Below are 17,294 nucleotides of genomic sequence, written 5' to 3'. Positions count from 1 at the left end.
GTTGCCATAGACTTGCGCGCTTTTGAGCCATTCTTCAAAGTTGGCTCTAATTTGGTAGGCATAGTCTGAATGAGATTCGTTGCCCCTCTTAGAGTGCCTGAACCGCAGGCGGAAAGCCTCTGTCGATAGGCGACATTTTCGTAGCAATGCAGCCTTTACCCTGTCATACACCTCGGAGTCCTCTTTATTCATTCTTGCGATAACATCGGACACTTCGCCTGGTAGTACGCATATCAGTTTTTGTGGCCAAGTCTCCCTACTAAACCCTGCATTTTCGCATGCTCGCTCAAAATGCACGAGGTATAATGCAATGTCGTCACCCGCCTTGAAGGTGGGGATTAGATCCTTTATCTTTGATTCTCCACCCCCTGAATTTCGATTTCCCACGGACATACGAAGCTCCAGTTCTTTCAGACGGATTTCATGTTCTTTATCCTCGCGATCCCTCCTTATTTCCTCCTCTCTCTGTTCACGGGCTAAGCGCTCACGCTCCTCTTTCTTTGCCAAAATGGTTTCTCTGGCCTCAATGGCCTCTTCTAAACTCACTTCCTCTTTTCCCAAGTGCTCCAAAATTTGTTGTTTTCTTTTAACCGAGCCGACCGAAATATTCAGCTCCTGACAAATTTCGAGGAGTTCTTGGACCTTAAACTTCTCCATCTTAGATATGCACACCGTTTCTCTTCTAAGGTAATTTTGCCCACGAGCCACCCAATTCTTGGTCTGCGAATCAAAATTTACCACAATCACCCTACCACGTTACCGACCATCTGCGCTAACGAGTCTGGCGAAAAGAAGAGCAAACACGCGGCACTCACCACTTCGATGCAGCCGACGCAGGCGAATCCCATAAGCTGCCAGCCACTGTTGCGCCCGTGTGTAGCGTGGTGCGGACTCGGGCCATCCGAGTCCCCGGAGAGGACGAGTAGAGAAGCCGGAGAAGGAGAAAAAAATGTTTATATACAGTATTTACATGGTAGCGTGGTACAACATGAAAAGAGAATCACACACGAGCGCCTCTGCGCTAGCGTTTTTTATACATCGTCCGCCTTCCCAAGATCCCTTGCAAAGATAATTTATGCGCAGGATACTCCAATGAGATCGTCGTCTTCCTCTCCGGCCCCGAAGAGGGAAAGCCAAACACCGCCTCCCTCTGAACCTAGGAAAGGGGGCAAGGCATGCCCAGTTCGCTGTTTGGTGAGGGAGACCCCACGCGCCAGCGTGGCACCACAGTGAGATGACGTGGAATCCCATGCGCAAAGTCGCTCCCTGATGCAGCCAGGTTGACTCAAGCAAGGCAGAATACCCCGTACAGCTGCTGGGTCGACGCTGCTTCGGAGTGTTGCTCTCGGCGGCTGACAAAAGCTTGGCCAACGACTTTTGTGTCAAGAGGAGCCGGCGACGTGGTTTTTCCCGATTGTCCGCGTCCGTCGCCGTCCCGGTGCAGGGTTGACTCATCAACAGCTGCCAGGTGCCAGCAGGCCGCGAAGACCACGTGGAACTTGGGCGAGGCACAACACTACCAAACAACTGCACTGCATTCAAGCTTTGGTCTAATAAGTTACAAATATGCTAACCATTTTGCCTGAGCTGGGGGTTGTCTTAATTTATGTCTGAGAAAGCACCGTTTTTGGAAGGAGGACGCACAAATGTTCCATATCTGTAAATTACATTTCAAAGTGTTTGGTATTGTCGCACCTGGGTATTACTGGTTTGAAACTCCCGGAGCCCTCCACTACGGCGTCTCTCATAATCATATGTGGTTTTGGGACGTTAAACCCCACATATCAATCATATCAATCTGGTTTGAAACTCCAACAAGTGGGATTGGTTCAAGTGGGTACAAAAAAGAGCGGCAATAGCTTCTTTTTCACGAAAACAGTTTTCTGGGCGTTAAAGGGCCCGTAAACCACCCAGAGGTTGAAATTCAGGTGTGGTGGAAAAATTGTGCACGACTGTACAACGAACACGGAGCCGTGAGAATTTTTTGAAACGGTGCAGTAATAGCTGAGTTTGCGTTTAATTATTGAAACCATGACAACCACACCTTTCGCTGTCCTCTGCGCTTCCCTCCGCTGGTTCCTCTCCCACACCGTTTTGCCCTCTCGCTGAGCGCCCTTTCCATGCCTTCCCAATCTCGTGTGGCATACGTCGTCGCTGACGCGCTGTTTGAAACGCAGTCTACTTCCGGTTGCTGCCACTCTGTTTGTTGCATACTTGTTAGAAAACCGTGGCTGCTGTAATCGTGCCGGTATGGAACCTGCGTTGCGCGCATGCCTTCCAAGGATTGCCAACGTGATGGATCTGTACGGAGACATGCCGTACCCCGCACGTGTTCCATGCGGGCGGGCAACACGACGAACAACAACAAGCAGAGCGGGCAGCGGCTTGCCGACTGACCGGAAGTCGTAGGCTCTCACTCGACCAGTCACAACATTTTTGCATTGGCTCGGTGCATGAGAGATGTGGCACGGCGCGTCACGCGGAGGCCCGAAAGGCTCGGAAAGAAGGAGGAATTGTTTCTTGGAATTTTCGGCGTGCCGGCGGCTCGTAGCGCTGCCACGTGCGGAATCGTTGATCGCAATAGCATTCTGCACAAGATGCGCGAGATTACTTGAAATGCTTGAAAAATATAGTAGGTGGTTCGCGGGCCCTTTAAGAAGCATATCTCATCGTTCACAGTGTTAACCACTCAACTTCACCTTTACTATAGGCCTTATGCAAGCTCGCGTTTATACTCACGTCCACTCACGCATATTTTAACGCACTAGCGTTTGTATGCAGTTCAATCTAAATTGATCAGATGCTAGAGGTGTCTTTACATCCCCCCCCCACCCGCAATCTATTTTAGTCTTTCAAGAGAAGTTCTTGATAAACCTGTCTCGTCAGTCTTCTCTTTCGATAAGAATGTGTTTGCTGGATTGCAACGACTGATAACGAGTATTAAATGGTATCACAAGTTGCCAAGTAGAGCCCAGATTGATTGATATGTGGAGTTTAACGCCCCAAAACCCCCATATGATTATGAGAGATGCCGTAGTGAAGGACTCCGGAAATTTCGACCACCTGGGGTTCTTCAGCGTGCACCCAAATCTGAGCACATGGGCCTACATTTCCGCCTGCATCATACATACAGCAGCCGCAGCCGGGATTCGATCCCGCGACCTGCGGGTCAGCAGCCGAGTACCTTAACCACTAGACCACCACGGAAGGGCGTCGAGCCCAGATTAAACAAGATATTGCTGTTAAGGAGCTCTGACGCTGTGGGGGAAAAGGTTAAATTGTGAACTAATGGGCTCGTGAGCACACTTACTCACTCAAACTCACACCGAATCGTCAGTCTGAGTGAGTCCGGGTGACCAATACTTTGGTGAGTGAGTCCGAGTGAGTCCGGTGGTAACAAATTTTACTGAGCCTGGGTTTACTTGAGCGCAATTATGATGAGATTGAGCCTGAGTGAACCCTAAGTGCAAAATATATTTCATGAGTAAGTCCGAAAAGCACCACATCTTTTGCTGACACCATGTATGAATTTTTATTTATCATAATTAAGGAGTAATTGATCCTCTTAACATTTCACTTTAGTAAATAGCACCCAATCATCAGCAAGTCAGACCAATGACACTTCCTTGTGGTACAATGATGTTCCTGATAGCTGCTGCGAGTAATGACCATCAGTACTTACAAATTGTACTCGGTCGTTTAAATATGTTGCATCCCGGGAAATCATAAAATCGGGTATGCCTAAAGTTTGAAGCTTTAAGATTAGTTTTGAACTACATGCAAGATCAAAACCCTTCTTAATGCCTAGAAAATAACATCAACCTGACCATACCTGTCAAGAACTGAGGCGAAGCTATAAACAACTGTTGTCAACCTGATGACAGTAAAAAGCCCCTTTATAAGAACATATTGAAACAGTGTCAATACATTACTGTCAGTTAAAACTTCTTTATGTAATTCACGATGGCATGCTTCAGAATTTCGCAACATGACGACGTCTATAAGATTGGTTGATAGTTTGTTAATAACATGCTGTCGTCTACTTGGAAACAGGAACAGTTTGAGCAGCTTTCCAGTCAGTATGAATGTTAGTTGATGACAGAAATGCAACAAAAATGACAAGAAATTTCGCAAACACTTTGGCATACCGATGAATAAGGGGGTTTTGTATGTTGTCAGGCCCTGCTGACGATATTCTCTTTAAACTTAACAAGATAGATAAACAACAGCGCCTTCTCAAATAAGGGTAGAATTTTCATGCCCACTTTTGAGGCTCTGACGTTACTGTTGAGATTGACTAGAAAAAACACTATGAATGTATTCGTTGAACCTTGCTGCTTGAACGTTGAACGTTTATCATCGACAATCACCTCAGCACACACATTTTGATCAACTGCCTCTCTAACGGCTCAGGTGTTCTAACTCGGCGTAATGTGCTGTGACCCGAAACCTCTCACCATGATCATGAGCGTGTATAGGCCGCAAAAATTCGGCAACTATCGTTGCCCTGTATCCAAGCTTATTTCACTCTCTCTCTCTTCTCTCTCTCTCTCTCTCTCTCTCTATATATATATATATATATATATATATATATATATATATATATATATATATATATATATATATATATATGGTAATTGGTTTAACACAAGCGTGAAACGTGTCTTTACAGAGATAGTTGAGCGTTTATTGTGCATTGTTTCAGCAACAGTAACAAACAGCAGTCTCGTAAGGAACGGCGAGTAGCCTGAAACTTGCAACGCACAGCTTAAGCAGAAGGCACGCACGAAATGAGCATACACAGGACGATCGCGGACTAACAACTTTCACAGCTCTACAAAGCGTGCTGTTTAAACAGAAAGACGCAATAAACGAGCACACATGAATGCACAGGGCAAGCGCGAACAACTTTCCCGATTCTTCGTGCGTCGTGCGTCAACACCATGCGCCTTTCGCAAACGTGGCCACGTCGGCGTGGGAGGTGACCTTCTTGCCGTCTTGGATAGGCGCGTGGGCCGGAGATGGAGAGACCGTGCTCCGGGCAGGCGCCGCTTTGTGGAGGTGACGACCTTGAAAGCGCGCCCAACGCTGGAGCCCCTAAAAGTTCGCAAAGTAGCGATGTCTGTAGTGAAACGCGCGCCTCCTCTCTTTCCTCCCTCCCCAAACCTCTCCGAGGCTTTCGCCACGCCAGATGCGGTCACGTGGGACTGCTCACAGCCTTCGTTTACAGCCGCTCGCGACTACCACCTTTGTTCGGCACTGAGCCGTGATATATATATATATATATATATATATATATATATATATATATATATATATATATATATATATATATATATATATATATATATATATATATATATGGGAAACAAGTGTATAGTTAAGGGCTCGTTTTTCGTGTTTTTACACAATATAATGAGATCTAACAGACAATAATGCCAAGGAAGGTACAGGGGAATTTATTAGGCCAATTGTAATGTAAATGAGAAGAAAGAAAAGTGGGTAAAAGATAACTTGCCGTGGACAGGATCTGAACCTGCGACCTTCGAATAACGCGTTCGATGCTCTACCACTGAGCTACCACGACAGCCATCCCCCCAGCCACTTTATTGGGTATCTATGTCAATTTAAACGTGGGAGTGTCAGTCAGCGCCACTAATAGCCATGGCGGCAAGTGTGGTACACTCTTTATTAGCCTGTTTAACGTCACGTATATATATATATATATATATATATATATATATATATATATATATATATATATATATATATATATATATATATATATATATATATATATATATATATATATATATATATATATATATATATATATATGCTCTCGAAGCGCGCACTCGGCGGTATACAGCGCATCTGTTTTGACCGATACCGACATGTCCTGCCACACGCGTTCTTCTGTGGAATACTTTTCACCGAAGAATGACGTCGCTCTTGGTCACCACGCGTGGCCGTTGCGCCTTCCGATGCCTGAACAAGTCTAGTCATAGCCGAAAGTTCTTGATGATACCACCAGTTAAGTGCAACGAGTTGCTACGAAAAACGTGGTTGCATAGAAACGGAAGCGTGAACTTTAGGCTGACATTTTAGACATTACTTTATCAAGTAATTTGCGAGTCTCTCACTGTGAGTATGCGTCGAGGTTTGCTTGATTCGATGCTCACTCTAACGCCGTAGAACGTCGCAGTTAATTCTACAGTACTTGGCCGACTCCCTTTCAAGTTCCATTAACGGTTCTGCAGTCTGTTTTCTTTTTTTTTACAATAGATGGTTTTCATTTCTGCTTGACGTTCTGCGCTAACTGATTTTAGTTCTTGGTTCTGGCTTGCACGCTTAGCATGCACGTGGAAATATGACCGAAAATATGATTGCGAAACTTCCCGCGCTGCTGTTTTGAATACACAAAACTGGAGTCTGAAAACTCATATCAAGATTGGTATTCTCCATTGGTTTTTCGTTGTGTGTTCGTATATTTCAGAACAAATTGCTTGCTTTGGTTCTTTTACGTTGGCCGATTAGCTGGAGGACGTGCAATGCGAAGGCAGCTACCGAGTCATTGGTCATGCGTTCATCGTTTAAGAGCTTCACGTATACGTGCCATTTCGGCAATGGTTCACGGGCTATTTCATATGTGAAGGTTTATATCCATGATTGGAGCTTTCGCGAAGCATCCAGTTCACGCATTCGCTAGCGCATTCTTTCGGCCTATAGTTCGTATGTCAGGTACGTCCACAAGGCGCACTGGCGGAATATGGTCGGTGCGTCTAACCACTTAACGGAACAATCAATGATGTTCGAATTTATCAACTATAAACAATTCATGTCTTCTGGAGCATTACTGAGGTGAAAGACTGAGAGGCCTCCCCAAGTGCTAAATTGGCTGTCGGCGATGTCACCGTCCCGCGTCGAACGTCAGTGCGAGGTGTTGCTTCCGCTAACAGTAATTGTGAGTGCACTTCAGATGTATGCCCGTGACTTGACCCTATTACATTAACGTGCCCATGACCATGCACGCAGGGCACAACGCATGCACTCTGTATTGATGAACCGCGCAGAGACCATCACGACACGACCACCCGGGCAGACCCAGCTTGTATGCGCCATTCGCTTGCACTTCTCACGGAGTGAAAGAAGAAAACAGCTGATCGTCTCTTTGCTGTTCAGCTGACTCGTAGTTTTACGACCACAGTCTGAGTTGTGGGCACAGGTTCACTTTTATTCAGTAATCATTTGTTACGCTCGTCTGTGCTCTGCACCATCGCTACAATATTGTATACCCGATACGGCGCTGCACAGAAATATCATGGGTCAATATTAAACTTGTTTAGATAATTTTAGGATGAAATAGACGGCTGACGCGAATGCTCTCAGCACGTTTCTTAGCAAGCAAGCGCTCTATCCGCAAACGGGCGTCTGCTGCGCAGTAGCAAGGCAAGTGCCGCCACGTTCGAAGGGAGAGTGCGAAGGAGAGGAGACCGAGGAGAAACGAGAGCGGAGGAGGAGAGCGTCGCTACTTTGCGAAGTTTTAGGGGCTTTATCCATCGCTCTAACGCTTGTCCAACAAGAGCCTGTGACGCCATTTCGCCACTGATAATGAAAACGTGCCAAAGTTTCCAAACTCTGAGGACTGCCAAACAGTGTGTGGTGTGTATAAATGACTTGCCATATTCATTCAAAAAAACGTGCGCTCTGTGGCGTAGTGGTTAGCGCCGCGCGATGGTAAACGGGAGGTTGCTAGTTCAATTCCGTTCAGCAGGTGCTTGATTTGTAGTTTTTTTATTTTTGCAATTTTAAAGTATTTGTTTTCCAACGTCACTTCCGTGACAAAAGTGTGCCAGTGGAGCCGTGGTGCACCCCAGCATAAAACAATTTGGTGTTTTAAAAAATGGCCCCGTATCTGCACGTTACACCGCAAATGTCGTCGAAAAACGATAATGTTGCGTCTGGAGAGAGTGAACAAAACGGTTATTCGTTGTTCTGTGCAAGAAAATCGGTGAATGGTATTCCGTAGGCGCTGCGTTATAGTGCCTCGAGCGTGCAGCGGAGGCGAACGAGCGCATAGTCACGTCACACGGGAGACATGAGCGCCATCTAGCAGTTATCCTGGAAAACGGGGCACGCACCGTGCGCGCCCGTCTATAAAGTGATAAAGTGTAGAACGAAAGGCAACGGGTAGGTGCCACCACCGTGTCGTCTTTGCAAAGCGATGGAAACACTTGCCGTTTTGTGCAAGCGTTGCATGGCCAGCACAGCGTAATAAAGGCTACGATCCTTAAAATTACTTATCTATGCCTTTTGAGTAAAAATACACATACATAATATTGGTGTGTTGTTATAATACCTCAGATATGCGCAATAGTTGCTTTTTAATTGACAATCGCACAAGTATGAACGCTGGACCTTGAGCAATATTGGTGGGCGCTGTGGATTGGGTCGGCCGTTTGGAGTCTCGTTTGGTCACTTTGGTGCCGTTTAAACTAAGGTAGACAACAGACAAATGTACAGACAGACAGACAGACAGACAGACAGACAGACAGACAGACAGACAGACAGACAGACAGAGGCAGGCAGGCAGGCAGGCAGGCAGGCAGGCAGGCAGACAGACAGACAGACAGACAGACAGACAGACAGACAGACAGACAGACAGACAGACAGACAGACAGACATGCTTCGCCTTGCTTATCATGTTGCGTTGCTGATGAGCTTGCAGTGATCGCGGCAACTTGCAACATAGCGACGAATTAATGTGTGCACTCAGCCCATAAGAAAACCCAAATCTAAGGCTGCCCACAACTTGATCTGCTAGATAAGTCACATGTCTGAGGTCCACGGTTTTAGGTCTAACGAAAGTGAATTGACAGCCGGGCTAGTTGGTCTCAGTTCCTCTTGACTTGTACGGTGCAAATTAAACAGGACAGAAAAAGAAGCGCACACGCGGAGCGCTGCTTATTTCTCCCTCTCTCTCAACAAGGATGAGTTCACACAGTTGCAGTGACAGCTCAACATTGTCACACCTACACTATTGAAAATATTTGTTATGCTCATTTGAGTCCATGTCTCCGGCTGCTCTAAGCTGCCGCAGCCAAAGTGATCGGCGGGCACCCTTTTTGAATTACGTTTTGAAAGAAACACCGTGTCATTATTCCAAAAAAGCATAGGCATTGTTCAGCATATAAAGGCGTAGGCCAGTGTGCAGTCATCATTTTCCCATTATGAAACCGGTAAGCGCACGAAGACGGGAACAAGGCGACACACCGAGCACTCTGTTTGTTATCCTCTTGTTCCCGTCTCCTTGTTCGCTTACCGATTTCACAGTGCCACTGTACCAACAAGCTCGGACTCAGCCTCTGATGGAGTCATTTAACGTCATAAGATTTCACAGATTTGGGGCATCACATAGTCGCGTAGTAAGCAGGAGATCTTATGATACGGCGAAAATAATTTTGGCGAATGGTGAAGAACCAATTGGTAACAAAATACGGTATTGAAAGTAGTTTATTCTCTTATTTTCAAGCAGCCGGGCGTAGGTGGCGAATAATTGTTGAATTATTTCACATCATTTATTGAGTCTCATCCCGAGCACTCGCAGTGCATATGGTCCGGAAATGTTCGACTAAATATAAACAGCTAACCACTAATGCAGAAGGAAACAATGCAGGGTAGTTTAACAACACTATAATTGCCCAGATTTTTATAGAAAGTATCGGCTTACACAATTTTTTTGGGTGTAGTTACATGAAGAGGCCGGAGGACCCTCGAAGCAATGTTGCTAATGGAAATACTGTCAGTATAAAGCATTTACTACGCTTCCCATGCCACAAACTCTTACTTAAAAAGAAACTTTTTCAAAATATAAAACAATCGTATCACTATTTTAATTATTATTATTATTATTATTATTATTATTATTATTATTATTATTATTATTATTATTATTATTATTATTATTATTATTATTATTATTATTATTATATACTCCAAGCCGAACGTGGGCAAGAAAGTTAAGTACTAATTACGGAAACAATATGCAGGCTAAGACATTTGTATTTATATTAGAAAGCTCAATTTTACACATCAACAAAATTTTATTGTATGATCCAAATCTATACTACTGGTCACCATGGACTTATTTTTATTTATGCATGACACTGTTAATACAAAAAGTGGTTCATGCGTAAAAAAATATCGCCGCCGTATTTGCAAACTGATTGATGTTAGAGGAGCTTGCTCCGAGATGATCGGGTAACCCACGAATCCTCCGTACACATCTCCTACCATCTTATACAGGAGTGACAACGTTGTTCAATATACATTACCTACACAATGGGATTTGATTTACTTTTGAATGCACTATATACATTTTGATGAACTATGTACATTTTATATACAAAAGTGATGTTTTTTTGCAAAGTGCAAGAAGGGTGTTCAATGATGAGCTCGGAGACTCATTCCCTTTTAAGATGATTGATTTATGATGCATGAACTATATACATTTTATGTAAACAACATATGTTATTTTAGAAAGTACACCACCCGCAGGACGCTTCACTTCGTTGGTGCAGACGACTGCAACGAATGCAATGATGTGCATGTTTCCATCGTTCCACGTCACCGTGAAGCAGGGCACGTCGGCTCCGCTTCTCCGTGAAGCAGGACGGGATTTTGTTCCATGTCATCAACGTGAGCGTTCAGGTACGACATGTTAAGAGCAAGTGTGAAGTCGGTCAAGCGGTCGACGTCTTCTCGCAGGGCACGAAGATTCCATTGCGTTAGCGTGAGCAACCTGTGCTGCTCGAAACGTCGAAACTCGCCGAGCACGTCTTTGTGTTCGTTGAAGGTCTTGTGGTAGAAGTGGTGGACCCCGTTGGCATAGGTCAGGTACAAGTTGTCGACGTTGTTACAGTGACTGAGTACCACGTACACCTATGTCTGCTGGTGCGTCTGGCTGTGTTTGTATACTACCGAAGACTACGTTCCTCCTTGAGCCTTGTGTACCGTTATGGCACTGGCTTGCACGAGGGGTAACTGCTTGCATCTGCATAAAAGGCCTGTTTTGAGGGTGAGCGTGACCATACGAGGTTCGATTGGTATCCAGGACTGTGCTACACTGTAGCCGTTTCACATGGCTTCGCTGGCCCGCAGCTCCAGGTTTGCTTGACGGCGAGTCCTCTGCGCTACGGCCTCCCGGGTTTGTCACCGCAGAGTCTTGGCGACTAGCCCGAGCTGCTGCTGCATTGCGATCCCGCCGCCCTGCTGCCTTGGCTTCTGAGATGTTCATGCGGCTGAGCGGTAACGAAGATTTGTAACTGCGTGAGCTCCCGGCGAAGAGAAAAGAAGTGCACGTGCCGAGAGCACTTCTGAAATCGCCGGAGAAGTGTACATGCCGCCGCCAGACAAAGCATTAGCATAAAAAAAACTTGCCGAGACAGCTTCTAAAAGTATTGTCTGGGACACCTTTAGGTGTAAAGTTGAAAGACGCAAATTCTGAGTGCTCGTTTTATTGCCTCACACAATCTTATGAAAACAAGCAGATAATGAAGCCATGGAAGGTATAGGGTACGTTTATTGCACTGTTTCTTAAGCGTATGGTTGTACTTGTAATACACATTTGGAGACATACCACACCATCAGGTAACACGGGGGCTTAATAGAACTGGTAAAAGAAAGTGTGTTCCCTACTCGCTGACATACCTACGAGTGTTCAGTAACACTCCCAGGTTTTCATGTGCGTGAATAACCGATAAAGACGAGACGACAACCACCTCTGTAGCTTAGTTGATAGGACGTCGGGCTCGTTATCCGAAGGTTGCAGGTTTGGTCCCTGCCAGAGACAAGTTCTCTTTTCGCCAACTTTACTTTCTTCACATCTGTTTCTTAATTACTATACAATAAAATTTCAGAAAACACCACAATTAGCATTCCCTATTACCATGATTGGCTTCATTATCTGCTAGTTTTATATAAAATTATATGCGTAGCACATATATGTATAGGAGTCCCAGCACATGCTATGGAAAACTGAGGGTACTTTTTCAATGCTGTTATTACCGGAAAACGACATCAAATTGACATTGAATGGATATCTCTTTTTCGGTAAGCCATCACACCCACAACAGTTTTATGAATTTGATGTTTGCTTTTCTTTTCCTTTCTGTTTGCCTCTTTTGCAGCGCAAGATGGGTGTCGCTTCAGTGACTTTTATAATATTGTTTCTCACGGACTGGTCCTTGAGTCAAAGGGCGAAGTAGCACCATTGAACAGCACATTTTGGCCTTTTTGTGACAGCGATGGATACACTTTGGTTGGAAATTACAGCGCAGTAACCTGCCTCCAAAATGGTTCTTGGCACGTCCCACCGCAAGTAAAATGTAAGTCATTTTGCTGTATTTTGAGAAAATGACACTGCCACGTCAGTCACATAACTAAGTTCACATATCTTGCATGTGCACAACTGGCCGAGAAAGCAGGGTTGGTAAAATGGGGAGGGGGGGGGGAGACATGCTTTTGCATCTAAATGGTACGCTCTGATGGACACTTTTTTCCACTCAAAGGATGCTCTTCTGTCGCCATGTAAAAATACTAGTTTTTCTAGCATATTGTCAAAACAAGCACACTAAACAATAGTATTCATAAAGTCTTCACTCTGACAGTGGAAAACCCATCTATAGTACTACTTTCTCGTTTTAGCTTTTTTTCTCTTTCAAACAAACAACCCAATTTTGTTTTATTGCATACTAGAAGAGAGTGAGCGAGACATTAACTTCATTCTTGACCAGGCTCCTTGTACTTAAGAAGAAAAACAATTTTGAAGCTCTGCCATTTTACAACATCCGCAACGGTAGATATTGATGTAGTACATTGTGCTTTACGCTTGATACGTCGACAGTCACGTCCTTTTTGCTCGGCAGTACACAGTGACTTGCAAGCCTCATTACTCTGTTTCAAATGAAGCAGCTTATATAGAAAAAAAAGGTGGCATGCTGACATATAAAAAATACTGAATACACGCGTCATAGCAACAGCGAGAGACTTGAACCACAACATATATTCAAGTGAGTTTTGAGCCACTGTGAAATCATATATAAAAAACAGCACAGCTGAGCCCATGGCACACGTAATTGGCCAGCAAATTAATTTATCACTACTACCTCTAGCAGCTTCTAGTGTGAGAATAATTCTGAACAAACTGGGCTCTCAATTGCTAGGAAACGTGGCTCGTAATTGGAGCGCAAAACTTCCAGTTCATCATCGTCATCACGCCCACTGGTGAGCAAAGACCTCTCCCAAGTTTCAACAATTAGCCCCCAAAATAAGCAGCCGTGAGCAGGTATAGCAGGTATATATATATATATATATATATATATATATATATATATATATATATATATATATATATATATATATATATATATATACAGCCGATTTTCTTTATACCACTGAACCACCGTGACATCTCTCGGTGACACCGACACTACACGTAAGTCGACGCGAATGATGGTGTGTGTGTGTGTGTGTGTGTGTGTGTGTGTGTGTGTGTGTGTGTGTGTGTGTGTGTGTGTGTGTCGCTTCATTCGGTACACATTTCCATTGTCCGGTCCTGCTATAAACTCATATTTACAGGTAATCTACTTGTTAACTTTACACAATACATAACGATGATAGTTTCGTTCGTATACTAATGAGGTTCACACAACGAAGTAAGTAAAAGTATGCAAAAGTTACTAACAATTGCAAAACTTAACAGTCTGTTAACGTAGGTAGTAAAGAGGCAGCAAGGAGCTAGTAATGCTCCATGAAAGAGGACGAGCTACTGTAATAACCGTAGCTTGTACCACCTGGTTTTCGCCCTGCACTTTTTAAAGAGAGGTAGTACAATACCTGTGTTTTTCTTGTTTTTCTTCAAAAGTGTAGCGCGAAAACCAGTTTTTTATATTGCCTCGAGTTTTCATTACCAGCCGCCAAAAACACAATACACCACCCGTGTGTCCCGCTGGACTTTTGCGTCTCTTTGATCTTTCATCGATTCCTTCTCAGCAAGTTCGCATACATTTTCTCTGACCATTCCCCACGTCGAGAGCTGGTAAACGTTGGATTGCTGTTTCCACAGGCTACCTCACGCGAACATTAAAACGAAAGCTCTCCTACAAGCCCTAGTAATCGACATAGCAACTTGCCTTGTACATAGCATCGCACTCCGCCACGGTGCTCTGGCAATGGTTATAACTGACAGACGCATGACACTTACGGCACAGCTTACCGACGCTATCATGCACCTCAGTGGTACCATTCACCGAAAAGCCACTGCTTACCATCCCCAGGCATATGAACTCACAGAGTGGCTAAAGAAAACCATAGCAGTTGTGATTTCCAAGTACGTTGACATCTGCCACAAATACTGGGACTATGTGCAGTGTCAATTTTTATGAAAGGGAACACGGGAACACGCGGCCTGCGCGCTTCGGCGGCTGCTGGCAGCGCGTTCAAGCGGGAACGAGAACAACCACAGTCTCTTTTCGCGTCATCTTGCGGCGAGCAAAACACCCATTCGTTGCTGATATAGACTGGCGAAATCGCAACCCCTCCCCCTTCAAGGCGATTACCGGCTCCAGGGTAATCGCCTTAAGAGGGGGGGGGGGGGGGTCGCAATGTAGCCACTGGTTCCATATCAGCAACGGATTGTTTCGCTTGCCGCGAGATGACGCGAAAAGAGACTGTGGTTGTTCTCGTTCCCGCTTGAACGCGCTGCCAGCAGCCGCCGAAGCGCGCAGGCCACGTGTTCCCGTGTTCCCTTTCATAAAAATTGACACTTTACTTCTATAGTGCGTTACTTTCGCACATAATACCACCGCGAAAGAAACTACCGGCTTCACCCCTTTCCGCTTGCTGCATCGCCGGTAATCTGTCAAAACGTTGGACGCGATGCTTTTAGCCACTCACTGATTCGATGTTGCCAGTGATGCTGCTGAATTCGCTAGTCGCGTGCCGAATAAGGAGCACGGGTGCTCGCACGAGTGCGTACACGTTATCAGCAACACAACGACGCCCACCGATATAATCACCACCGTCGAGCCATCATAGCAATCAGGCCACAAGTTATTTGAGTGCGGCCCCAGTCCGCCAACGTGGTCGGCCAGACAAGCTTTTGCGCCGCTACTTTGGCCGCTTTAGGATCGCCCGACGGCTGAGCGACGTTGCCTACGAGGTGCTTCTGAATGCGAAGCAACCTTATGTCGTTTTCGGCATCCACGAGCCAGTCAGATGCCGTTCACGTACGTCGGATGAAGCTCTACAACAAAGCTCATCGTTCATCGTTCAGTCACGCATCCTTTCCTTGGCGGACTCGCCACTCTGTGTAACAGTCCGGCATCGAGACGATGCTCTTTATGAACGGGAGTAATGCTATGGCAGTCACACAACTGATGAAAGCTTGGGACAATGATTGAAGAAAAAAACGACGAGGTGTTTTGAGTAAACAAGCCATTTTCGACCGAAGGTCTTGTGCGCACATGGTTCTGGCCATGACAGTGTATTATTCCTGCTTGCACATATATACGATTGTAACAAGTAAATATGGATTTATTTTTTCGGCAGTTATTGTTTTCCGCTTTGGTCTGTAATCTAAACGAAAAAGGTTCTGTTGCACGTAGTAAGAATAAATGGAAGATCCTTAAGCTTCGCCTTCAAGAGTTCCACGTGATAGTGACATCTTGTCCCTTGAGCGTACTTCAATCATTTAGTGCATATTATTTATTGTATGTTTACTCGAAAAATTTAATTTGTGGATTACTACTAGGTAATCGATGAAGTTAAAAGTGGCTTGTGTTTGTGAAGCTTCGGCGTATGGCTGCAGTCTGTGTAAGGAATAGCATGCTTTAAACCACAAGCAATTATATATACGTGTGAAATCATTTCGTACTTGCTATGCACCCCACTACGTTGTCTAAGCAAGATATGCTCAGTTGCGTCTGTGCCATTTGTAATGGCTTACCTGCTTTAAACCACAAAGTCGGTATAATACTGACGCCCGATGGCAATGTACGCTTGTACCACACAATATTACTACGACATAGTATTGTGAAGCCGACATGTATACACTGCAGGACGTGCCTGTTTGCAAAGCATGAACATCTGCAATCAGAGGAAGTCATTTTCACTTAAATTTCAAGCGGCCATGTTGTTGTGTGGTAGACCACCTGTTTGCCCCACAGACGGCCTGGGTTCGATCCTTTATCACTTCCGGAAATTCTTCTATTTTATTTGGATTTAACTCGGTTTTTCAGACATACACAATACAATTATTTTTCGCTGACAACTAACGGCGCCGATACCGGAATTTTTGAAAAACGAACTCTCGAATGGTGTCACGTGAAAAAAAATTCCTAGAATTGTTTAACCTAATCCGAAATTACTCGCAGTCTATGTTTATTAGCTGGCCTTCATCCTATAAACCACAATTTGCAGGTATCGAAGGATGTGCCAACTTCGACACCGGGCCCAACGGCCCAATGGTGGTAGGACGCAGAAGCTCTTACGCACTCGGCGACAGCCTCATGTTCTTCTGCAGCAATGGGACTCGGCTGCAGCCCCGAGTTGAGAGAATCATCTGTCTTGGCCGAAGCTGGTCAGAGCGTGTGGTGCCAGTATGTGTCCCCGAGCTGGAGACTACAAAGAAACGACGCCAGAATAAACGTGTACTGAGTGGTTGATGCTTCTATTCAATTATAAATGTAATTGTGCCAAGTCAGTAAAAAATTTTGAATAAAAAAGGAGAAGTTTACACTTGCCGTGTAAAGCCTAAGAAACAGCGAAATTTCTTGGTCTTAGACGCTCAACGTGGCCTTCCTTCCTGGCTGATGGCCTTTCCTTGGCGTAGACAAAGTACAGTCGAACCACAGCCTTTTGCAGATCATTCTACAGTTCCCAAACACTAGATCGTCGGGCGTGCTTGATAAGCATCGGCTTGGTGCTTTTAGCAAAGCATGACAAGCAACGGCGTTGAGGGTTCTTTTGCGGGCAGCTGATGTTCTACCTCGTTCTAGAGAGCTTCGCTCTTGACCGTTTCTAGGTTCTCCTGTACTTCAGACAAAGGTACACAAAAAGCGGCTGTGGTAAATTGATATAAACTGCAAATAATTATGAAACAAACTTCATCAAAATCAAGCCGGTATTCTACTGAAAAAAAAGTGGGACGCATATGTCCCATTGACTCGTGAGAGTGTTTTCAAAATGTGGGAAAACACTGTTCCACTATCTCAAGAAGGCACCATCTCACGATT

The 17,294-nt window shown here is 44.9% G+C and overlaps 1 protein-coding gene across 7 annotated transcripts in view; it reads left to right on the top strand.

Annotated features, from left to right (window-relative positions):
- LOC119162101 (sushi, von Willebrand factor type A, EGF and pentraxin domain-containing protein 1) overlaps nucleotides 1-16,820 on the top strand; it is a 398,489-nt gene extending 381,669 nt beyond the window's left edge. For all 7 annotated transcript variants that reach the window (XM_075879537.1, XM_075879536.1, XM_075879535.1 and 4 more), the window contains 2 exons: nucleotides 12,189-12,386; nucleotides 16,480-16,820. In XM_075879537.1, coding sequence (XP_075735652.1) covers nucleotides 12,189-12,386; nucleotides 16,480-16,724 — 443 coding nt within the window. In that variant the 3' untranslated portion in view covers nucleotides 16,725-16,820. The remainder of the gene's footprint in view (nucleotides 1-12,188; nucleotides 12,387-16,479) is intronic.
- Nucleotides 16,821-17,294: the final 474 nt, after the last annotated feature.

The sequence above is a fragment of the Rhipicephalus microplus genome, chromosome X (assembly GCF_043290135.1).
Source record: "Rhipicephalus microplus isolate Deutch F79 chromosome X, USDA_Rmic, whole genome shotgun sequence".
Classification (NCBI taxonomy): domain Eukaryota; kingdom Metazoa; phylum Arthropoda; class Arachnida; order Ixodida; family Ixodidae; genus Rhipicephalus; species Rhipicephalus microplus.
Note: the sequence above shows the minus strand (reverse complement) of the source record. Positions and strands in the feature narration are given on the sequence as shown.